Here is a 24,861-nt window from a genome sequence, read left to right on the forward strand (position 1 = left end):
CCTCTCCAGGCCTGAGAAACTGGGCAGGGGAGGTTATTTGTTATGACCATGATGCTCGGTAAGCCACAATGGGTTTGTGGATTTCAGCAGAAGGCGATGCCAATAGGCCACGATAACAGTCATCTCACAGAGGCTGGTTTGTTTCCAGTGGTGGAAAGTAACTGTGCATTTCCTCATGTACTGTGCTTAAGTACAATTTGAAAACAAAATGGTTTACTTTACTGGAGTATTTTTTTGTATACCTTATTCTTCTACTCCACTATGTTACTCAGAAGCAAATATTGTACTTGTTTTACTCCACAACAATGAATTATTTGAATACTACAGTTACAAGTAGATTTCTTTAATCAAAATCCCATTTTAGACTTCAGCTATTCGTAAATAAGACGATTTACAATCTTTTTACATTTACTCAGAAAATGTATTTTTTTTATACATGTAACAGTAGGCTATTTCTACATTGATTGTGGTATTGATACTTTAACTTGAGTAAAATAATCAAGAGTACCTCTACCACCACTGTTGGTTTCCCAGAGCAACCATGCAACAACAAAATCACTCAACAGCCTTCACTATGTGTGACTGAGATGGCATGCCCAGGAGGTGCCAAGAGAAAGACAGTGGTATAGATCACTGATAAATGTATGCAGATGATTGGTGGATTGAATATCTGAAATGTCAAAAGTATTCAAATTGCGTAGCGTGCCCATCAATTAGCACAACGTTTTGGTTTTGACAAGGCTCGCCTTTATCTAGATGTAGTGTTGAATCAACACTGTAGAGGCTATTAAACAATGTCACTCACGACAGACAGCCCAAATGTTAAATACTGTAAAACAGCGTAAGTTATTTTCAAACCGGATAATTGTCTAGATACGTGGATAGCCAACAGTTAACGCCAAGTAGGCTACAACGGGCAAAACATGTGTGCACAGTGTGTTAGTGTAGCAGGTGTGTAATATGTTGGGAGTTATCATCTCCAATAATTGGAAAATCAAGACCAGCTGAGAAAAAGTGATGACAAGGAAGTAAACTGTTTATAACAGAAACACGTGCTAATCTCAACAAACCAGATCCACGCTGTTGTTAATTACTGCGCAATAATATAGCACTTCTGTTATTCGTTAATATCTGCACAAGTCAGCATATTATTCTTGCAGATCTGATCCAAATTTATGGATGCACTAAAATTAAGAGGAAAACACTGATTTGACACAATGATTTGGCATATTAATTAAAGCAAAGGCTTGAAACGTCCCATATTATTCCTAAACTGGACGATGCTGGTAAATACAAAAGGTGCTGACTGGGGTTTTAATTTCAAACAGAGACCATCCTCCTCATGCCAAAGTCAAAATATATCTCCCCTTTTCCCCCCATATTATGTCCAGAAAACGAACATACATGTACACTGTACTTACAGTCAATAACTGGATATCACCATTGGTGTTTATTCGCTCACGCCACTCGAACAACGGTGAAAGCAATCGTGTTAAATTGGTCCAGGCAGGGAAAGTAGTATTCCGTTTACTCCTCCATCAACAGAAAACATTATAGGAACGAAACGCGCAACATCTTCTCTCTGTGGCAACAAAACACCAGAGCTCCACCCATCGACGACCGTGATTGGCCGCCATCGCACATTGTCCGGTTCACGTGGGCGTCTGATTGGATGCTAAGAGGTGTCAGTTTACCGTGGGGACGTGCAACGGGGCGTGGCCTCCATAGAACGTTTGGTTGACTTTGCAGACACAGAGAGAGGGAGGCGTGATCTATGGGCGTGATGACTGTAACTGAAAGGAGGGCTTTTCAAAAAAAGCATACATTCTATCAGTGGTTCTCAACTTCTGGGTCGGGACCCCAAATTATTTTGGGGCCGGGGGGTCCCCAGATGATTGTTTTCTCACTCAACAGTAAACAAACCAACATAAAGTTTAAGTGCATACTATTCTAGAGGGTATCTGCACATTTCTAAAGTGATATATATTTTTAAAGTGATTGCGACCGTAAGGTCGCAGTTTAGTTGCGACCGTAAGGTCGCAGTTTAGTATGAAAACCTCCACCGGCCGTCCGTCGGTCACACGTGCGGTCGACCGCACGTCACACGTGCGGTCGACGTGTGATGAGGTCACGATGAGTCATCTATGCCCAAATATAGATTTCTAGGTCAGATGGCCCATAGAGTTTGTGATGTCAAACCTAGCAACCCAATATAAACAAACCTGATGTCAGACCTGAAGTATCCTTTTATACCCATATATGGAGATACAGAGATCTCCATATATGGGCATATTAGAAAGCCCATATATGGGCATATACGGATGACATCAGGGATATCCATATATGGGCATAAAAGGGACAAGGGCTTACAGTTAAGAGATCTCCATATATGGGCATATCAGAAAGCCCATATATGTTCATATACTGATGACATCAGGAATATCCATATATGGGCATAAAAGGGACAAGGACTTACAGTTAAGAGATCTCCATATATGGGCATAAAGGGACAAGGACTGTTACAGTAGATATAGAGATGTCCATATATGGGCATAAATGAACAAGGACTGACAAACACTGAGATCTCCATATAACCTATGGGAATATAAGGGACGAGGACTGTCAGCTTGTAGACCTATTTTCTAAATATTGTTGTACATTAAAAACTTGAAATGGGTCGTTCTGCATAGTACTTGGGATTTGTTGATGTAAATGTTCACATAGAGTGTAATAATTGGTAAAACAAACTTTTGGCCTATTTGTGGAGATAAGCGACCAACGGTCGCTTATCTCCCGATTAGGGAGTCTTACTGGTATGAAAACCTCCACCGGCCGTCCGTCGGTCACACGTGCGGTCGACCGCACGTCACACGTGCGGTCGACGTGTGATGAGGTCACGATGAGTCATCTATGCCCAAATATAGATTTCTAGGTCAGATGGCCCATAGAGTTTGTGATGTCAAACCTAGCAACCCAATATAAACAAACCTGATGTCAGACCTGAAGTATCCTTTTATACCCATATATGGTGATACAGAGATCTCCATATATGGGCATATTAGAAAGCCCATATATGGGCATATACGGATGACATCAGGGATATCCATATATGGGCATAAAAGGAACAAGGGCTTACAGTTAAGAGATCTCCATATATGGGCATATCAGAAAGCCCATATATGTTCATATACTGATGACATCAGGAATATCCATATATGGGCATAAAAGGGACAAGGACTTACAGTTAAGAGATCTCCATATATGGGCATAAAGGGACAAGGACTGTTACAGTAGATATAGAGATGTCCATATATGGGCATAAATGAACAAGGACTGACAAACACTGAGATCTCCATATAACCTATGGGAATATAAGGGACGAGGACTGTCAGCTTGTAGACCTATTTTCTAAATATTGTTGTACATTAAAAACTTGAAATGGGTCGTTCTGCATAGTACTTGGGATTTGTTGATGTAAATGTTCACATAGAGTGTAATAATTGGTAAAACAAACTTTTGGCCGATTAGGGAGTCTTACTGGTATATATTAGAGGTATATATTAGAGGTAGACATTTTGAAAATAGCCGATCTACATGCTCACAACGCCTCGCAACAAGATTGGCTATTTTCACAATAGAACTTGTCAGGGTGGTGGGGGGGAGTTAAAATATGATTCTTTTGTTTGGGGGTCGCGGCCTGAAATGGTTGAGAACCACTGTTCTAAATGATATTGGCTCAAGTCAAGTCGTTGTACATTCATTCAAGTTTCAGAAGAGGTAAATATATTTATCTCTATAGTTCAGATGAATACAATACAGTATTGATACATTTTTATTCCACAGAATGTGTAGCTCTCTCTATTACATATTATTGATATGTAATAGGCCTACATACATGTCATACTCAGTATAATATTATTATATACAGTATATCTATACGTTTGTATGATCCACAGTTGGGAACACAATTTGAAAATATAAAGATTCATAACATTTAGGCACATTTGATTGATATGATGTTCTACTTTCTACGCCTTTCGTTAAAATTATTACATTATTCATGCATCCTTCTATATTAGCAGATGCATTGTGAGTTTGTAGAAAAAACGAAAGTGGTTCATTAGACAATATATATTTTTGAAATATTTTAGCAAGCAACAATCTTGGAATGATGTATGGCTGCCTGTGAAAATAATCTATCTTTTCTTGAACTCTACAGCCATCTTCCACGCATCAGCTCCTTTTTCCAGAGTGATGTCGTCTGGTAAAGACTCAAGCCCAGGCAGAGGTGGAAGATTCTTCTGCTCCAAATGGTTCTCCAGTGTGGACCTGATGCTGGAGACATTAGGGACAGAGGGTGGAAGGAGGGAGCAACAGTTAGCATTGCACCCATTGTTTTCTCCACGTGCATTCCTATATTCACTTCCCTGTGTCCAGCTGCTGGCCTCAGTATAGAGCTGACCTGGGCCGGCAGAGTGCGTATAACTTAAGCCCCTTTTCGCCCAGACAGATGGTCGCCTGGAGGGGTCACACACACGCACACACACAGGGGCGTCACACCAAATTCTGGGCCCTGGGTACAAGGATTCACTGCGGGCCCCCCATGAATGTTAACTATTGAAAAATAGCAGATATACAAGCTCACAGCGCGGCACCGAGTGCCGCGCTGCGAGCTTGTATATCTGCTATTTTTGAAAAGTCGTGGAAAATGTGTGCAAGAAACCTATGTCAAGGACCCCCAAGATGATATGTATTTGGCCATGGGCCCCCGATCTCAAAATATTTAGTTCCAGGGACCCCCAGAAGCAAAATTTGAGTTAGAAATGTTCGCTTAAGAAATACATATATTCAAAGATTCAAAGATTGTCTCTCAGCGCGGCACTCGGTGCCGCGCTGTGAGCTTGTATATCTGCTATTTTTCAAAAGATAAAGTTATTAGGGCCCCTCCACCTTGGGCCCCAGTAACTCAGTCCAACTTTCCTACCCCTTGTGACGCCCCTGCACACACACACACACACACACACGCTCTCTGGTCCCTAGCAGTCAAAAGGCCCAGAATTGTAAGGGGCATCCCAGGGTGAGACCCCCACAATGTGATTGAGAGTGTCCACGTTCAATGGATTCTTTGGTAACACAGTGCTAATCCCTGGGTAGACAATGGGCACACTTCTAGCTTTTATGAGATCAAGAAGATGTCTTATCCCCAGCAAATCCATTTCTAGCAAACTGGGGAGAATAAACATTCCAGACAGCAAAATATTTGACTGCTTTGTAAACACATTATACTTCATGTACTGCGTTCCCTTCCACTTGTCAAATGGTCAGCATGTCTTTAGTTGTGGGTATATCAATTATACAGATATCATATGGAGGAGGGAATACAAATACTGTGTTGATACTAGACCAGTCTTTCTCAACCAGCTAAATGAGAGTTCGTAACCAAATGGACCCTTATAGATCTTTAACTCTTGAGTGTAAAATGAAACCAAATGGACCCGTAACATTTTTTAAAATTGTTATTCATCTGCATTAATTAATTCACAACAAGTCTACACAATTAGAGAATGTAGAAGAATTGTTATTTGGATTGCAAAAGTGGACAAAACTTTATCCAACGACAACAAAATATTCTATGTCTTGGGTCTGAGGGGCAAAATCTCATCAAATGGTGGTCCATGGCTCAAATACCAAATAAATAATGGACCTTCATATGAAAAGGGTTGAAAACCACTGCTCTAGATTGCTTACTCCCAGTGTGGTGGGTAGGCCTCGTCTGGCATGGAGTTGCTGGTCTTCAGAAGAAGAATTTCATGCAACTCCAGAGAAAAAGTGTCAGTATCTGTGACAGCAAGGAAAGCCTTCATCTCTCTCCTCTCCTCCTCAGACAGACTCTGCTGGAATTCTGCGGGCAGTCTCTGAAATGGATCCTGCAACAACACAATGACAGTCAATGGCATTCAAAATCAAAACCCAGTTTACATCTTCCCAGCCTGGATGTTAAACGATAGACTGCATGCATCAATCCCAATTTTAGGCATGTCTTTATAGGTGAAAAGAATTCAAACACTTTCAACATTAATTGTTAATAATTTTTTGTTTGAAAATAGCAGATCTACAAGCTCACAATGTGTAGCGCTGTGATGCGTTGTAAGCTTATAAATTAGCTATATTCGAAATAATTCAGAATAAAGTGGCTCAGTGCAGTTGTTAAGTGGTTAAAAATTTAAAATCTTCCCCTTAATGGCGGAAATTAGAGAAGGAATTCAAATAATACATTTTATTGTTAGGGTCAAACACTGAGCGCCAGCCATGTCAGACGCCACACTTTCCATGGATTTACAGCCCAGAGAGTTTATCCCTCTGTGGTCTTTGAGGTCAGTCCCTGGCAGTGAACAAGGGTCACATGACTGAAAAGCTTCACTCCAAAGCAAAGTGTGTGGGCAGCAGCAAGGGGTCGTTTCATGCATGGCTTTTGAGCTTTGTCCGCGAGTGGTTTGGATGATGCACGGGTGAAGGCATTGCCTTATCCAGAATTTAAACAGAGGTTAAAATGTCTAACCTGCATGCGGTTCAGCATCAGCTCAGATTTCCAGCAGGTAAGGAGCTGCCAGGTAAAGATGCTATGCTTCAATTTACTATCACCAAGGGCCTGCAATAAAGAATAAATGTAAGTTGCTTATGTTTAAATGAGTTTCAATTTCAATTATACTTGGTCAGAGAGTAGCAGGAGAAAATGTTGTATACCACTGATTTGCAATGTACACATCAGTAAAGTGGAGCAATCTGCTGAGGGAAATACTACCATTACTGTATATTAGGAGAGACCAGCAACAAGATAGTTGAATCTCACAACCACTGCAGTCAATTAAAGGAAATGGCCCTGATGTTTATACCTTGGCCACAGCGTTGGAAATCTGTGGGCCCATCTGCAGCGAATCAGTAAGGAAGGACAGAAGGTGATGTTGGGAATCCCCGCCAGTCTTCCCCAGGAAGCGCAAGGCGATCTCCACCACAAACACGGCGTCACAAACATCGGTGTATGAACGCAGCACCGTCTTCACGGCACCACTCACCGAGCCCTTCAACGGCTCCTGCAGGGTGTGCAACAGACATAAGAGCACAGAGTAACTCAGCAGGCAACTGAGTGGCGCTGAGCAGGGTGGGGGTGGGATGCTCTCCCGGTGAATGGAAACAGAAATAAGTCTGGGTGAAGGAATGTGACCTGCAACAATGAGGCCTCTGCAAATCCCATAGGGGGAACTACTGTGTATATTCTTGGGCTTATCGTCACAGTCGAGCGGAAACCTTGTATATCCCAAAGTATCATCTTTTTATGTTTTTTATTTATTTTATTTTTTTCATAAATCAATGCCCTAACTAAACTACGTTGTATGGCAGTGTCACACAAAAGTACAGAAGATAGCAGATCTACAAGCTCACAGCTTTTTTTGCTTGTTATTTCATTCTTGAAAATGTGAAACACTAAATACTTTGAAATGACATGTCCAAAATAGGGTCAGAAGGTTGAAAGTGGATAAGTCATTCTGTGGGTTTTATTGTATTAACAAGAACTTGTGACTAAATACAAACTACATTGGATACATTAAAACACAGGTTTACCCCCTGAGTTCCCTGAAAAGTAAGGGCTTTGGTCATACTGCCTGAAAGCGATCATATATTCTGTCAGTGTTTTGTGTGGCAGCATGAAAGTTAGGAAGTCACATTTATACTGCACTCACCTGATGAATCCTGTCTCTGACCTCTGCTAGAACCACAGAGAAGTCCTGAAGGTGCCTGTTCAAGTACCTCGACGTGTCCTGATAATAGTAAGACAGGTATTAATGTAACGTGTTCCGGTTAGAATGATTGGCATTAGGTATGAATGCATTTACTACGACTCTAATCCATTCTCACCCCTTGTATGAGTGGTTTCCCAGCCAGAAAGCGGCGAGCCAGCTGGGTTTGGATTCCTGGCAGGTTGTAACTGCTGTCCGTCTCCCTGCCTTTCCTCAGGGTGTAGTGGCAGTTGGCTAACACCAGAGGGAGCAGCTCTCTCTCTGGGTGGCAGAGGGTCAGCTGTGTCTCCGAGGCCCCCTCCAACAGAATACTGTAGTCACTGGGAAGACATTCAATATTCAATTTCCACTCAGACTAATGCCTCATTCACACTACAGATATATAGTTGAACGTTTTGCTTGGTAATTCAATGTAATCTCAATGGAAACCAGCTTTAAAGATGCAGGAGATGCTCAGAACAAAGCTTTAAAAGCTTTAAAGCTGGTTTCCATTGAGATTACATTGAATTACCAAGCTAAACGTTCAACTATATATCTGTAGTGTGAATGAGGCATAACAAATGAGTGATACAGTGATACCGTAAATAAAACGTTGGTGAAAGTGAACTGACCTGTCAACTTGGTGGCTCAGTTTCCTGGCCTCTCTCACTAAGGAGTTGTGAGTCTCTGACAGGAAGTCTACCAGGATTCGAAGGCATGAGCCAGGTCCACGTCGACACGGTACCAGGAACTCCCCAGAGCTGTCCATCGTCATCTCCATCTCACACAACTGCACCTCCACTCCCAGGTCTGCTGCTGTGGACATCAGTTAGTAAAATAGACCTGATTTAACTCTTTTTTTAACACCAAATCCCTTTACCAAAAATAGCTGATCTACAGTACAAGCTCAGAAGCTTGTGAGCTTGAATCATGGAAAAGCCGCCCGGCCATCTGTTCTCAATTTTAACCTTGACCTTGATTGAGATCCTGACCTTTGACTTTTTTTTACCCTAAAGTTAATCATCTCTTTGGGGCAGTTAACTGATCCTTCCCAACAAGTTTCAGGAAATTTCCGCCCATCTGTTCTCAACTTATTTTGTTCAAAGGAAGAGAGACAGACCCACATACAGGAGCGATTACAATACTACCCTGCCATGCATTGCTGCGGGCAGTTGCAAGCTGGGTATTTAGACTTGTAATGTGCAAGGTCAAACTCAGTGCTATGCAACCAAAGGTTGCAACCAAAGGGTAAGTGGTGGAGGAGTGTTTTAGAGTATGTGCTTACAGTTGTTGGCCACCTCCAGTCTGAGGCAATTCCAGACCCCAATGAATCTTGTTATCCTATCAAGCAGCATCTTCCTCTGGCATCCTACAAAGGATGACAGTGGTCTGGTCAGATTGTATGTGTGTATGTGTGTGTGTGTGTGTGTGTGTGTGTGTGTGTGTGTGTGTGTGTGTGTGTGTGTGTGTGTGTGTGTGTGTGTGTGTGTGTGTGTGTGTGCGCGCGCGCGTGCGCGTGCGTGCGTGCGTGCGTGTGTGCGTGCGTGCGTGTGCGCACGGCACGTACATGTGATGGTGACAATCACTTATATCAATGGTGGAGCATGCTATACCTGTTGGTATCTGTTGTAACATCTGTGCGATACTCTGGGGTGTGTGTTCTGATACCAGGGGAAATGCCCGCAGAAGGTCTGACTGTAATGCAGCCAGCTCAGGCAGATGATGCAACTGTCTCACACACTGGATCTAGGATAGATGCAAAGATGGAACACGGAAGTATGACGCTTTACTGATCAATAGGTTTACTTTCATTCTACAGATATGAATATAACCCTTGCTAACCAGTACAAAAATATATACTACGCGCATTTCAGAAAATAATTACAATACAGAAAGTGGCCACAGTGCTACATATTTGAAAACATGAACACTGAACGGAACTTAAATATGTATTTTTGGCAGTTTTATGTATTCTTGCTGTATGCAGATACATGCTCCAGTCAACAAGGTGTAAAGTAGGTACCTTCTTGAGGAACAGGGCAAGCAGGGGTACAGAGGCATTTTCCTGGGCCTGTCCAACCAGCTGAGAGAAGCGCTCCACGGTCAGTGTCTCAGGTAGACTCCAGAAAGAGGAGCGGTGTGTGGGACAGTCAGAGGTGAGGGACAACATGGGAGCAGGGTCCCCATAGAGGAGCTTCATCAGGGGGCTTCCTCCGTCAAGCTTATCATCAGCACTGATTCTCTCCTGGGCCTCAGTGAGCTTTTTCCTCAGATGCTGAGAACAAAGTTGTTATGAAATTAAAAGTGTTACTGAACAATTACTGAGCAAGTTGTATGTTGTTGATGTTCCGAATGTATTTTTGTTTGAGCAGAGCTAAAAGGATCTTTAAAGAACCATATCGTCCCAGCAATGGACTGTTTGTGCCACTGTGGACAGGCAAAATGCCTGTGCTGTCACAATGCTACTACAAAGGAAGAGCTTTTCCCCTCAGGCTGTCAGAGCCCAGAACAATGACAAAACTGCCAGTAAATCCTCGCTCACCAATAGAGCACACACCGTATTTTCTTTTCTGATTCACATTCAGGAAGAAAGAAATGTGGCAGTGGATGTAATAGTGGATATAATATATAATATATACATACCGTACATATACATATATACATATACATACAGAAGACCTCAATACCAGCAGCTCGCTCTCCCCCATTCAGTGGACATGGGCAGACGGCGGTAAGAGACCCCACTCATTTCCCAGACATATTTAAGCGCTTCTTGAACATCAAATTGACCTTGAACTTTGTTCTATCATAGGCAATATAGTGGGAACATCACCTAAATGACGACACAGAGCAATACTCACCAGAACCCTGGAAAGAGGGAAGAGAAAACCCTACCTAACTTACCTGGAAGTTAGTGAAACCTACCTGGAACCTGTGGAAAGGAAAAGAACAGATACTCAGATGACGTAAGGAGAAGAACGACACCTACCAAGGCACCTTGCAGAGTAGAAAACCGCAGCTACGCCCAAATATGGAGTGTGTTGTTTAAACTCAATGTGTCGTCATGGCATCAGGTGTAAACAAATCAGTCAGCTCCATATATGGTCACAAAAGGGCGAATGCCCATATATGGGCACATACTGATGACACCAGGGATCTTCATAATTTAATGCCGATATTATGTATGCATAAAAGGGACATGGCCTGACACACACAGAGATCTCCATATATGGGTATATCGGTTGGCTTGGGTGTGAAGGCAGCATAGCACTTTGTCAGAGTACCTGTTGTACCTGGATGCTCAGTCTACCTGTGCCCCTTTTATGCCCATATATGGAGATCTCTACATCTTTGGGTCCCTGTCCCTTTTATGCCCATATATGGAGATCCCCGATGTCATCAGTATACCGGTATGCTCATAATGGGCATATTGGTTTGATCGGCTGTTGTGGACAACTGGATATCCATATGACTATATGGGCATATTGATCGGATTGGCGGTTCTAGACAACTGCATATCTGCATGAACTCCAACATGTACTTGCCACTGCGTGCGTCAAGTTTGAAGTTGGTCAGTCCCTTATATGCGTATGACCATATATGGGCATAGCGGTCGTATCTATGGCTATGGACAATAGGATCTCCATATATGCCTATATATGGGCATATCAGGCTTGTTTATGGTTATGTCTGAGTCATAGTGACTTGGTGGTGGTCCTGCCTAAGTGCCTATATGTTGTATCATAATGATGGCCATGATCCTGCCTGTATATGGGCGTGTCAGGTTTGTTTATGGCTATGTCTGACTGAGTCATGATGACGTGGCTGTGGTCCGTCCGTCCGTCCGTCCGTCCGTCCGTCCGTCCGTCCTCCCGCCCCCCTACCCAGATATACCAGTAAGACTCCCTAATCGGGAGATAAGCGACCGTTGGTCGCTTATCTCCACAAATAGGCCAAAAGTTTGTTTTACCAATTATTACACTCTATGTGAACATTTACATCAACAAATCCCAAGTACTATGCAGAACGACCCATTTCAAGTTTTTAATGTACAACAATATTTAGAAAATAGGTCTACAAGCTGACAGTCCTCGTCCCTTATATTCCCATAGGTTATATGGAGATCTCAGTGTTTGTCAGTCCTTGTTCATTTATGCCCATATATGGACATCTCTATATCTACTGTAACAGTCCTTGTCCCTTTATGCCCATATATGGAGATCTCTTAACTGTAAGTCCTTGTCCCTTTTATGCCCATATATGGATATTCCTGATGTCATCAGTATATGAACATATATGGGCTTTCTGATATGCCCATATATGGAGATCTCTTAACTGTAAGCCCTTGTCCCTTTTATGCCCATATATGGATATCCCTGATGTCATCCGTATATGCCCATATATGGGCTTTCTAATATGCCCATATATGGAGATCTCTGTATCTCCATATATGGGTATAAAAGGATACTTCAGGTCTGACATCAGGTTTGTTTATATTGGGTTGCTAGGTTTGACATCACAAACTCTATGGGCCATCTGACCTAGAAATCTATATTTGGGCATAGATGACTCATCGTGACCTCATCACACGTCGACCGCACGTGTGACGTGCGGTCGACCGCCCGTGTGACCGACGGACGGCCGGTGGAGGTTTTCATACTAAACTGCGACCTTACGGTCGCAACTAAACTGCGACCTTACGGTCGCAATAACACCCGATGTACCCGATATAAGATACCCGTTGTCAGAGTACCCGTTTTACCCGTTTGTCTGTCCCTTTTATGTCAATATATGGAGAATTCTGTATCTGTCAGTCTGGATCTCCATATATGGGCATAAAAGGGATTGTATCCCAGATGATGCCCTGTTAGAGAGATCCCTGTGATGCCAGGGGGAACAATCCCTTTTATGCCCATATATGGAGATCCCTAATGTCCACTTCACTGATCTCCATATATGGGCATAAAAGGGATTGTATCCAAGATGATGCCCTGTTAGAGAGATCCCTGTGGTGCCAGGGGGAACAAATCCCTTTTATGCCCATATATGGAGATATGGAGATCCCTGTGATGCCAGGGGAACAAATCCCTTTTATGCCCATATATGGAGATCCCTAATGATGTCATCGATATACATCACTGGCCAGATGGCCAAGACATCAATATCGTCATCAATATGACATCATACTTAGAGATCATAGACCTGCCTCCAGTATAAGAGTTACTCTGACAATAGGTCATCCAGGTTTGTTTACATTAGGTTTCCATGGTCACTAAATATGTCTGAGTGAGTCCAGGTTGTTATGGTTACCAATGTTGATAGTCAGAATACACAGAGACTGAATGTGACATCATGAACTCCATATTTGGTCACACCTGACCTGAAATTCCATATATGGGCATGGATGACTCATCGTGACATCATCACTACCCAGACAGTTTATAAGCAACCGTCTGCAGTGTCAGAGTCACACTCGTAACTAGCTGCACCGCTCACTCACAGCTAGTCAGACATCACTTATTGGACATCTTGCACCGTTCTGGTCCTAGACAACCAGTCCATTTTTCTTTTGAGTAATTTTTAAACACATTTTCAGCTATGGCAGAACAAGAGAGTCTGGAGTTTGGTAAGGCTGACTTTGTTCTTCTGGACAACGTTTCTATGGAAGAATTCTTGGCCAACCTCAAACTTAGGTTTCAGAAGGGGAGAATCTACTCCTACATCGGAGAGGTGTTGGTTGCCGTCAATCCATACCGTGCAATGAACCTCTATGGGCGCGACACCATTGAACAGTACAAGGGCCGGGAGTTGTACGAGAGGCCGCCCCACCTGTTTGCCATTGCTGATGCCGCCTACAAAGCCATGAAGAGACAAAACAAAGACACCTGCATTGTCATCTCAGGAGAGAGTGGGGCAGGGAAGACGGAAGCCAGCAAGTACATAATGCAATACATTGCTGATATCACCAACCCCAATCAGAGGGCTGAAGTTGAAAGAGTGAAGAATATGCTGCTCAAATCCAACTGCGTCCTGGAGGCCTTTGGAAACGCCAAAACCAACCGCAATGACAATTCCAGCCGATTCGGAAAGTACATGGATATCAACTTTGACTTCAAGGGAGATCCCATTGGTGGTCACATCAGCAACTACCTGCTGGAGAAGTCTAGGGTTGTTGTCCAGCAGGAGGGAGAGAGAAACTTTCACTCCTTTTACCAGCTGCTGAGGGGAGGTCCGGAGTCCCTCCTACGTTCTCTGCACATCAAGAAGGATCCAACAACCTACAACTACATCAAAGTGGGAGGTAGCATCAAGTCTTGCATTAATGATGGTGCGGAATTCAAAGCGGTGGCCGACGCCATGAAAGGGATTGGCTTCACAGGAGATGAGATCCAGACCGTTTACAAGATCCTGGCTGCCATTCTCCATCTGGGGAACGTGCAGTTCGGGGTGAGCAGAGACGGGGTACTGATTAAGAACTCCAAGGTGCTGTCCGTGATTGGGGAGCTACTATCTACCAAGGTGGAGAACGTGGAGAAGGCTCTGCTTTGCCGCACCATTGCATCGGGCAAAGACGTCATTGACAAACAGCACACAATCCAGGAGGCTAGCTATGGAAGAGATGCATTAGCCAAGGCCATGTATGAGCACTTGTTTTCCTGGATCGTGGGTCGTATCAATGACATCATCGACGTAAAAGACTACGATGCCAGAGTCCACGGGAATAACACAGTCATTGGAGTGCTGGACATCTATGGCTTTGAGATCTTCAAGAACAACAGCTTTGAGCAGTTCTGCATCAACTACTGCAACGAGAAACTGCAGCAGCTCTTCATCCAGCTGGTTCTGAAACAGGAACAGGAGGAGTACCAGAGAGAAGGTATCCCCTGGAAACAGATTGACTACTTCAACAATCAGATCATCGTAGATCTTGTGGAACAGCAGCACAAAGGAATCTTCTCTGTGCTGGACGAGGCTTGCATGAATGTGGGCAAAGTTACTGACGAGATCCTGCTACAGGGACTCGACAGCAAGCTGGTAAAACATGCACATTACACCAGCCGCAAGCTCTCACCCACTGACAAGAGGTTGGAGTTTGACAGAGACTTCCGTATAAGTCATTATGCAGGAGATGTGGTGTACTCTGTGGTGGGTTTTATTGATAAGAACAAAGACACTCTCTTCCAGGATTCCAAGAGGCTGCTGTACAACAGTTCCAACCCTGTGCTGAAGGCAATGTGGCCGGAAGGCAAGCTGAGCATCACTGAGGTTACCAAGCGCCCCCTGACTGCTGGCACCCTGTTCAAGAACTCCATGATCTCATTGGTGGAGAACCTGGCTGGCAAAGAACCCTACTACGTGCGCTGCATCAAGCCCAATGACATCAAGTCCCCGATGCTGTTTGATAGTGAGCGCTGCAAACACCAGGTGGAGTACCTGGGGCTGCTGGAGAATGTCAGAGTTCGTCGTGCTGGCTTCGCTTACCGAGAGACTTATCCCCGCTTCCTACAGAGGTATAAGATGATCTCAGAGTTCACGTGGCCCAATCATAAACTACAGTCGGACAAGGAAGCAGTGAGTAGGCTTATACAGGACCGTGGCTTCGACCATGAGGTAGTCTATGGCAAGACCAAGGTCTTCGTCCGTACACCACGCACCCTCTTCAGCCTTGAGGAGCAGCGCACTGGCATGGTCCAAAAGCTGGTTGTCATTCTTCAGAAGGTGTGGCGCGGCGCCATAGCCAGAATGCGCTACAGACGGATGTGTGCTGCCCTCATCATCCAGCGGGCTTACCGCCACTACAAAGTCAAGTCCTATATCCGTGAGGTCAACCGGCGCTTCAAAAACGTGCGCTACATGAAAGACTATGGCAGGCTTGTCAAGTGGCCTACACCACCCAAAGTCCTCTGCAGGTTTGAGGAGGCCCTCAAGAGCCTCTATAACAAGTGGTGGGCGTGGACACTGATCAAAGGGCTGGCTCCAGAGGAGGCCCTGCAGGTGAGGGCCAAGGTTGCCACCTTTGAGGCTCTGAAGGGTCAACGGTCAGACCTGGGCCTGCAGAGAGCCTGGGAGGGGAACTATCTGAAGCGAGACAGCCCTGAAACAGCTTCCTTCTTTACACTGGTATCCAGCGAACTGCAACGGAAGGACAAGTTCACAAGAGTTCTGTTCTCCTGCAACGTACGCAAGATCAATGGTTTCAACAAGGCAACGGACCGCACAGTGCTGATCACCGACCGCCACCTGTACAAAATGGACCCCCTCAAGAAGTACAAGACCATGAAGAGCATCCCCCTCAACAACGTGACGGGGTTGAGCATATCCCCAGGGAAGGACCAGCTGGTTGTATTCCACACGAAGGACAACAGGGACCTGGTGGTGTGCCTGCAGGGCATGGTGCCCGCCACCGACAACCGCATTGGGGAGCTGGTCGGCATCCTACTCAGCCACTTCAAGAGTGAAGGGAGCAAGCTGCTGGTGAACATAACCAGTCCCATCCAGTGCAGCATCAATGGAAGGAAGCGCACTGTCATCGTGGAGCCCAAGATCAACCAATTACAGCCAGACTTCACCAAGATCCGGTCAGGTTACATTCTGGCTGTGGCCGAAAACTAGGCACAGACGGGTATGAAGAGGTTTTCCAAGCAGGCCAAGATGATGATACCATGCCAAAAACATGACCTTTGTATAGCAGTACGTTTTCTATTTAGCTGTTTTTTGTTTTGATTGTATGAAATGTTTTTGTTTTTATGAATGGAATGTTGTCATAAATGTATATGACTATGACCAAAATAAATTATTAAAACTAAACTATATAATGTCTTGATAATGAAATGTATCCACATTTTAGCTAAACATGTTAATACATTCACTAGGCAAAATAATCCACCACCAAAGAGGTGATCTTTTTCATTTCTCATGTGTTTTTTTCTTGGGATGAGTGGACTATAATTCTCACTATAGCATCAATGTGGTCAAGGAGTAAAAAACTAAACAAATCAAAGCCAATAGTAAAACATTTTCAGGGGAGGAAAAAGCATTTTTATTATTTTTTTGTTTATTAAAGGGGAAAACCACCCATTTTCAATATTGAACTGTCATTAATATACCGTAGAGGAGTTGTGTGGAAATTTAAAAAAAAAAGTTCCCCCCCTTCTGTGTTGCTCAGAACTGGAGGATTGAATTGGGGGCTTGTATTGCAAAGTACACCGTGATGATATCACACCGGTGTACTTTGCAATACAAACCCCAAAATCAATCCTCCAGTCTAGGCAACACAGAAGGGGGGGAACTTTTTCTTTTATGGTTAGTCCCGTTAAGATCAATGCTCTCTTTTAGGGGGACCTGGCCAAGATATCATAATTAAAAAGTTACCAATGGGGGGGAGTAGTACTCCTTACCGTAACTACTGGATCAATAGCAGAACTACAGACTAGCTTCTCCCACTCCTCTCGTCCCCGCCTTGAGGACAGGTCGGCCCTTGAGTGGCGAGAACCTGTAATTCAAAGGAGCAGGGTCATATACACTGTTAAACAAAGAAAGATCCAGAAAGCGGATCGTCTAGATTAGAAGGTTATTTCACCAGCTGTAGAAGACTCCATGAAGGTGTGTAGAATCAGGTGAACTGTAACAGCAGTGTCATCCATGTTCTGATCCAGTATGCGGCCAAGTGTCTCCATGTCCCTCTCGAGATGATCCCACAGGAAACCCAGAACGTCACGCGTGTTGGGGTGGATCATGTCACTCACCCCCTTCAACACACACAGACAACACAGTGTTAAGATTTCAGCTTGAACTTTTTTTCACATCAGCTCGCAGATCAACTATTTTGGCTATCTGTTGATTTTGTTAAAATCTCACCTGGTATTGGCTTACAGCACCCTGTAGCATGGCGAGGTGAGTAAGCAGCCGAAGGATACAGGACTGGGCAGGTGTCATCTGTCTTTCTGGGGCTTCAGACCTTCGATAAGCATCGCCTAATATGTGCCCTGTCCGTGTTTGATCTCCAACACTTCATAAACATAAGAACACATCCAGCAGGATTATGATAATGTCACAGAGTTGGCTGGTGTTTTTGTTGTTGTTTTTTTAAACTAAAGTTTTATTGAAGACAATTATTCAGCAAGACAAACAGAACCACCAAATAAACAAATACCAAAGGAAAAAACAAGACAAAAAAACATACAAGACAAACCAAAATGGGCTGCATACTTCAAGTCAGTAGCTAAAGATATGACTTCAGTACTTTGTATTTATATTATGTATTGACCATGGGCTGATGAAAGCTTATTACCTGTTTTGTGCACGCGTGAATCCAGCGACTGGAGTGTGATTTTTTTGCCCACCAACTGGTATTCCACAGTCTGGGCATTTTGACACAGCCACTGGTCTGCCACACTACAAGGATGAAACAATGGACAACATGGATGCACAAGAAATGTGAATTCAATTTATTTGAGTACAATTCTTTCTTTGACAAGAATGAATCAAAGAATAATACAAAGAATGGTAATAAAACAAGTACCTCTCCGACGAAGCACAGATGGCCATTGGCACAGACTGCAAATGAGGAAAAAGACAATGTAAAATCGATGCTCATCAACAGGTCATATTGCTTTAACATACATCATTGTGTAACATTTTCAGACCACTTGAGAGACTCACTCACCATACTGTTGTAATTTCTCTCGGCTCAACCACTGTCTTGCTTCGTTTGTGTGGTCATCCGGCATAGTTGGCAGGAAGAAGCGCTTGGAGGAGAGATTGCATTTATGTTATATATTATATATTTATTTTCTTTGTTTTACACTCAATTTTGTTGTTATAGCAATTCCAGTTCCTCGCCAGTCTGCTTTGTATCATCTGACAGTAACACCTTAACCAACATGCAGAAGTTTCTAGTGCAGCGACAAAGATCATCGTGCTCTGCCGGTCCGGCTGCGTCACACACACGAATATGGCCTATAATGTGTTCATTGGAGCGCCTGTCCAAGCTGGATGCACAGCAGAGAATTCAAACCCCTAGTCTCTACGCTGGTGGGCAGGAAACTACCCGGGCCGGTCATCCCTTGCTTATCATGTGCTACTTCCACAGCACGTGGAGTGGAGTTTAAGGATACAGAATGTGGCGTGAAAATATAAAACCAGCCACCAGAAAAGAAACACAAGTCTTACTGTAGCATTCTGAGGTTGGAAGGCGATCTGGTGAAGAGGAACCAGTAGGGTGGTGCCACTGAGGAGCACAGCGTCCATGTGAACCAGCAGCTCTAAAAGGGTGCGCCTGTAAGCAGGGAGACGCTGGTTGATGTTGAGAGGGGAGCGTGGGCCGCCTATCTGATTGGATAACATCGCCACGCAAAACTCCCTGAATTTCTCCGTTGTGATATTTTTCAGCAGGTCTTCCAGGGTTTTGGTCTCCTGTAAAAAGAACATAATTAAAAGTTGAAGTCAAAGACACTTTTGAACACATTTGAACTTTATGACATAATGGGATCAAGACAAAATATTGTGACCTGTGGAGAGGGCCGTGTGTTGGGGTCGGATGACACGGAGCGGCAGGTGACTTGCCGAAACAAGGCCAAGGCCAGCAGGACAGATGCAGTAGTCTTAGAACATCTCATGTTCTACAGAGAGAGAACATATCAAAGCACAGTACAATACAATGTCCAGTTACTCAATTACTATGTAATAAAAATAACTGATTTTGCAAGTGTGTGTGTGCTTGTAGATCGTCTGTTTTCACTACTTTTGTGCGACAGCCTTGTATGATGAAGTAGGGCTTTACTTGGTGAAAAAAAAACTTGAAACTTGGAGATACAGTACAAGGTTTCTGCCCGACAGTGACGATATGTATTTTACTGTTAATATGTCTGACCTGTAGTTGTGTAGTGAGAGGTTCCGTTCTGTTCTCCAGCAGCACCAGAGCCACAGCGTCTCTCAGGGTCTGGTAAGATGGTCCACAGCACAGGAATGGATCCACCTCGGCTGGAATCATCCTCTTTGGGAGCAACATTTTCAGAGTTAGCCATCTCTGTTTCCAAACAGTTCTAAACTTTCAAGGTTGAGGTTTGGCATGGAATAACGTGACAAATGAACCATACCAACCACCTTTACTAGTTTGAATGGTTATTTAAGTAATGGCACTAGGAAATACTGCCTGATGAAATACTGCCTGACATTCTCTGATACACCACACTTCCTAACACAGCATACAGTATATGATACACAGTATATTCACTGAAGAAACGTTTACCTGACGTCTGAGGACCTCCGCTGGGAAGACCCAGCTCCAGTGGGGGCTGTTCATCAGGGCCAGTACACAATCCCTGCCAGCCAGTCTGTGGAGCGCTCTAAGCAGGTACACCCTGTACCAGTCATTACAACCGTACTCACACACAGCCTTCACTTGCTGAAGATACTCCATCTCTGCAGAGTCCACACACCCATCAACAGGTGCTGAAGAAAAACACATGGCAATAGATATTCAGTTCCATAGTTCAAATTCTTCATTTCCCAATACTGGATATATCTAACTTCAATTATTTATCAATAGTTGAAGTTGCTATAGATAAGATTCAGCCACTAGATGTCACACTACACCCCTGTTGCATGGGGTTCTTTATTTCTTGTCTAAAAGGAAGTATTCACATGCAGTGTTGTAATGTGGCAGTTGCCTGCAAGTGTCCCTTTATGGAAGAAAATACCTTCCCTAATGTAAACAGAAGTAACATGGAAAGGGCCACTGCCAGCTTAGCAAAACATTCATTTTGGATCCACCAAAATTATTAAAACAACTATTTCGTAATAAGTGGGTGGAGGATACACAACATATGGACCTTTCTGAAAGCTCTGTGGATAGGTTAATATTCTTTTTGTCTACAAATGAATGTTATCAATATCTTTATTTGGCTTACTCAGCTTAACTAGAAAAGCTTAATAGAGATGATAATAACAGCTATAAAAACTGAACAGCAAACACCATTGGCTATGGCTCTCTGGAGCAGTCGCGCAGCGGTGGTCAGACACAGCCGTAGTCTGGCCGTGTTGAGCAGAAACTCGACTGGGTTCTGCTGTCTGTTGGCTGTCTGCCTCCGGGCCAGCCTGCCCAGGAACCTGGTCTCCAGCTGGAGTCTCCTCTGCTGCTCTCTGCTGTCCTCCCGCTTGCTCACCTCCGAGCACAGCAGAGAGTCCTGAAACCAGAACCGAATGCAAAGTGTGATGACAATGATGATGATGATGATAACAGAGATTGGAGTTTCAAAGTTGATAATGCAAGTGATAGAAACTTAGAAGAAGGTGGTCGTTACCTGGAAGCAATTGACAAAGAGCAAGTATAGCTCGGTGCGGTCTTCTCTAGCCAGAATGTTCTCCTCCAGCTTCTTTAGGTAGTTCTGGATGTGGGACTTCACCTGTTCAAAACTGAAGTGTATACAAGCATGTAATAGAGGGTATGCACATGCATAAAGTGGCAAATCAAGTGGCAAAGTGAGTGACAAAGTGAGTTTAATGTAATTTAACATTGTTTAATGCAATCAGATAGGACGTTTCTGTTTGGATGTATGGGCTGTCAAGGTCAGAACGTTTTTTTTTGCCACTCAGTAGGCGTTCCCGCATTACTTCCGGGTGTGATGATGATGTCACGTGCATACCCTCTATACGCCCTAGAATGTGTGTTTACAGTAGGTGCTTCTAGCTGTTTTAGTTGTGTTTAGAATCTAGTGTGATTCTTGCACGTACCTGTACTGCAACAGGAGTTTGGGCAGCACGGAGCGGACGACAGGACTGTTGTCCACACACTCCAAGAAGGGAGAGAGCTCTCTGGTCCTGTACACCTCTCCTATACAGTACGTCACACAACACACAATCAATGAGTAAACACCTGCAAGTCAAAGCAATGCACTCCATCAGGTGCACTTTTTAAAGCCTGGCATGCGCTTTCAGTGCAATATCCCACATGCACACAGCATCAGGAGTGTTAATTTAACTCCACTGACCGTGAGCATAGATGATGAGAGAGAAGAGAAGCTCCACCAGTCCTTCTCTGGGTCTGTCTCCCTCATAGAGACAGAACCTGGACACCACCTCCAGGAAGAAAGAGTTACAGCAGTCCCGAATCTCTTTGTGCTGCTGCAGAGCCACCCTGTGGTACAGTATGACAAGTAAGCAATTCAGAAGTGAACTATTGTTTTACTAAAACAGTCGTTTATAAGTTTGTAGTAGTATTTAGTAGCTAATTATTAATTATTATAATTGTTAAAGCGATGAAAATGTGTTCACTGTTTGACTCACTTGATGGTGTGAGACACAGTTGGCTTGAAGTCGGGTGGCACGTCTGTCCTGCATTTAGGACAGAACTGTCTCTCTGCTTGAATGCTTTTCTGGAGGCAGGGCAAACAGAAGACATGCGCACAGGGCAGGGCAGAGGGCTCCTGGAGCTCCATGAGGCAAACTGGGCAATTAATGCCATACCTTTGCGAAAAAGAAAGATGAATTGCAGTGTTTATTGAGTAACCTTGTGAACAGATAGACTGTAAATTATGCTGTAAGTGGAATTAATGAATTGGTGTTAATCGTTAAGTCGGTGCAGAAATTCCCAGTATTGTGAACCTAGATGTGGCCTTCCTGATGTCGATATTCCACTGACCATGTACAAGTTTGACTAATAACAGCTAACCAGAAAACAAATATTTACGTATGAATATTTATATGAAATCGATCAATAACAGCAGTGATTGGTCTAACCTTAGATCCTTGCTGATACACTCAGCGTGATATGAGTTGAGGATACGGATGAGCTGCTGCAAGGTGTCCACACTACTTAGATCAGGGGAGTCTTGCATCAGCTGTCGGAGAGAGATTTAAAAAAATATATATGAAAGGAGAACATTTGGTCAACATAACAATCCAAACATCCTTCTCTCACTTAATCTTTACGGTTCCTAGTGTACTATTTGGTAATCTACCTGTAATGTACTCTTGGCTGTTACATTTGCTGGTTCAAAACAAGGATTCACAGAGACATGGACATTTTCTACTTGCACCGTAATCTTGATGAGAGCGCCAGTTACATGCACATTCAATTCAATTCTTAACCATTGCATTTTACTCACATTTAGAAGCAGGCTGCAGTGTTTTAAAGACAGGTCCTTCATTCCAGAGTCTCTTTGTTTGACCTCAAATATGACCTGCTGGATGAATGCTGACACAACCAGCAATCCCTGCCATATCGACCTGTATGGACAAAAAATGTAAACATTCTCTCTCTCCCTTTCTAACTTTACACAAAGTCTTCAAAACCCCAAAACTGGCTAATATAAAAAACTAAAGACGAAGGAAAAAAAAAAAGAAAAAAAAAAACATTTATCTAACAGACCTGATGGAGTTCAGATGTTGGAGACAGCCAGGGCTGCAGAGGGAGCTGTACTTCTGGCCTAAGGCTCTATCCAGACATGGCTGCAGGAGCTCTACTCGCCGCACAAAAGACTCACATTCTTGCAGGGAAGTCACAGTAAGCAGTTTGGTGTTCTCAACGCAGACACCTAGAGCTAAAATGTCTTCGGCCTGACAAAATAACACACATAAACAAATGAACCACAGCTCTATACTGTACACCCCCCTACTTACAATAGACATGACAGCAACATATGTTATGTTACACATTATGACATAATTTTATAATAAGAGCTGTTATTTTTCTAGCCTATATACTGTAGTGTATACAACTGCTAAATGTAAGTTTTTAAATATGCAGTCGTATCAGCATTCAGTACTACCATTACCAATATGTCTTTGGTCTCACTGGCTGATAACCCCTCATCCCAACACTGCTCAAAGTGTTATAGTACATTTTTCTCACCATTTCCGTGGGTTCCCTCTGTGATAACTGCTGAGAGACATCTCGGGCCAGCTGCGGCTGGAGCATCAGAACGTGGGAAAGAGTGTCCAGTCTGGAGGCATAATGTCTGGCAGCAGCCATGACCCAAGCTGGAGAAAGGTCAGGGGCTGTACCCATGGACAGGCCAAGCTCAGAGACGCAACCTAACATTGCCTTGGTGAACACCTGTGTAGGACCAATGAGGAGGGAATTGAAGCAATTACATTTATACACTGGTTTTAAGCCATTAAGACCTGAGAGTTTGATTCTACAAATGCCGTCTATTTCCGTAGTTCTCGTACTTTCAAGATTTTTCATAGATGTTCAAAAATAGCAGCAGTACAAGTTTGCAGTGCGGCACGAAGTGTCGTGCTGTGAGCTTGTATATCTTGACTTGTATATACTGTATAGCCAACGCAAAAGTCTAAAATGACACGCTTTCACGGTATAAATGGGCTAAACTATAAAAGGGACACTTTAAACCGATTTTGAATCTAAATCACAATGTTCTGATGTGAGAAGAACATTAGAACTTATATAGTGTGGCAAAAGATACCGTATGTATTCAGTGTATTTCTCAGAAAATTCGGAAATGTCTGCATGTTGACGTCAAACACTGCATGAACATTTCTTCATTTTGCAGAAGAAATAACATATGCGTCATGTGATGAAGTATACATTAACCTTAATTTAAAATATTTGTTCTGTACCGTAAGCTCATCTTTCGAGTTGATCTTCAAAGAGAGAAGCAGGAAGTCTTGTAGGTAACGGTGACCATACTCCAGTCGCTCCTGGTCTGAGAGCTTCTGTAAGTAACTTCCCAGTCGGCTATTGTTGAAGGTACTCACAAACTGAAGAATCCTCTGTGTGTTGTTGTCTTCTGTTGTCACTGAGAGATGTACACAGAACATTAAACAGTTGACCAGACTGTGGTATGTGATCTCATCATTAGTACATACATGCAGTCACCGAATGTAACTAATATTTGATCCGTGACTGACCTGGTATGAATTCAGATTCATCCCACAAGCTCTGGACCTGCATTCTGAAGATCCAGCTGAATGGAGCAGAACAGGATTGTTCTTCGCCATCCAATGCCAGAAAATGTTGCACCAAAACCTCCTTGTCTGCCCCACTAGAAAATGGATTTACAATGACAATGAATACTTAAGTTTGGTAATGTACATCTTCTTCTTTCGTGTATCATCGTCCTAC

General features: G+C 43.5%; 2 protein-coding genes across 2 annotated transcripts in view; one reads left to right on the forward strand and one right to left on the reverse strand.

Annotated features, from left to right (window-relative positions):
* Nucleotides 1-3,818: 3,818 nt before the first annotated feature.
* Nucleotides 3,819-24,861, reverse strand: part of rnf213b (ring finger protein 213b) — a 41,512-nt gene continuing 20,469 nt past the window's right edge. The window contains exons 35-65 of the mRNA XM_080747267.1: nt 24,648-24,781; nt 24,357-24,535; nt 23,629-23,832; nt 23,146-23,333; nt 22,883-23,003; nt 22,515-22,615; nt 22,062-22,241; nt 21,767-21,912; nt 21,510-21,609; nt 21,080-21,191; nt 20,752-20,962; nt 20,026-20,228; nt 19,648-19,770; nt 19,286-19,396; nt 18,948-19,190; nt 18,442-18,523; nt 18,298-18,332; nt 18,067-18,170; nt 17,634-17,784; nt 17,356-17,524; nt 17,174-17,268; nt 9,799-10,050; nt 9,389-9,521; nt 9,061-9,144; nt 8,408-8,591; nt 7,915-8,116; nt 7,740-7,817; nt 6,894-7,091; nt 6,560-6,649; nt 5,749-5,927; nt 3,819-4,335 (exon numbers count right to left, since the gene is read on the reverse strand). Of these exons, the coding sequence (XP_080603393.1) occupies nt 4,197-4,335; nt 5,749-5,927; nt 6,560-6,649; nt 6,894-7,091; nt 7,740-7,817; nt 7,915-8,116; nt 8,408-8,591; nt 9,061-9,144; nt 9,389-9,521; nt 9,799-10,050; nt 17,174-17,268; nt 17,356-17,524; nt 17,634-17,784; nt 18,067-18,170; nt 18,298-18,332; nt 18,442-18,523; nt 18,948-19,190; nt 19,286-19,396; nt 19,648-19,770; nt 20,026-20,228; nt 20,752-20,962; nt 21,080-21,191; nt 21,510-21,609; nt 21,767-21,912; nt 22,062-22,241; nt 22,515-22,615; nt 22,883-23,003; nt 23,146-23,333; nt 23,629-23,832; nt 24,357-24,535; nt 24,648-24,781 (4,531 nt within the window). The 3' untranslated portion in view covers nt 3,819-4,196. The remainder of the gene's footprint in view (nt 4,336-5,748; nt 5,928-6,559; nt 6,650-6,893; nt 7,092-7,739; nt 7,818-7,914; nt 8,117-8,407; nt 8,592-9,060; nt 9,145-9,388; nt 9,522-9,798; nt 10,051-17,173; nt 17,269-17,355; nt 17,525-17,633; nt 17,785-18,066; nt 18,171-18,297; nt 18,333-18,441; nt 18,524-18,947; nt 19,191-19,285; nt 19,397-19,647; nt 19,771-20,025; nt 20,229-20,751; nt 20,963-21,079; nt 21,192-21,509; nt 21,610-21,766; nt 21,913-22,061; nt 22,242-22,514; nt 22,616-22,882; nt 23,004-23,145; nt 23,334-23,628; nt 23,833-24,356; nt 24,536-24,647; nt 24,782-24,861) is intronic.
* On the forward strand, nt 13,374-16,388 carry LOC308303570 (unconventional myosin-Id-like; the record flags this gene model as incomplete). Its single annotated transcript, XM_080747971.1, has 1 exon — nt 13,374-16,388. One exon carries the CDS (start codon nt 13,374-13,376, stop codon nt 16,386-16,388), a length of 3,015 nt encoding a protein of 1,004 aa, XP_080604097.1.

The sequence above is a fragment of the Nannobrachium achirus genome (assembly GCF_963921795.1).
Source record: "Nannobrachium achirus genome assembly, chromosome: 18".
Taxonomy (NCBI): domain Eukaryota; kingdom Metazoa; phylum Chordata; class Actinopteri; order Myctophiformes; family Myctophidae; genus Nannobrachium; species Nannobrachium achirus.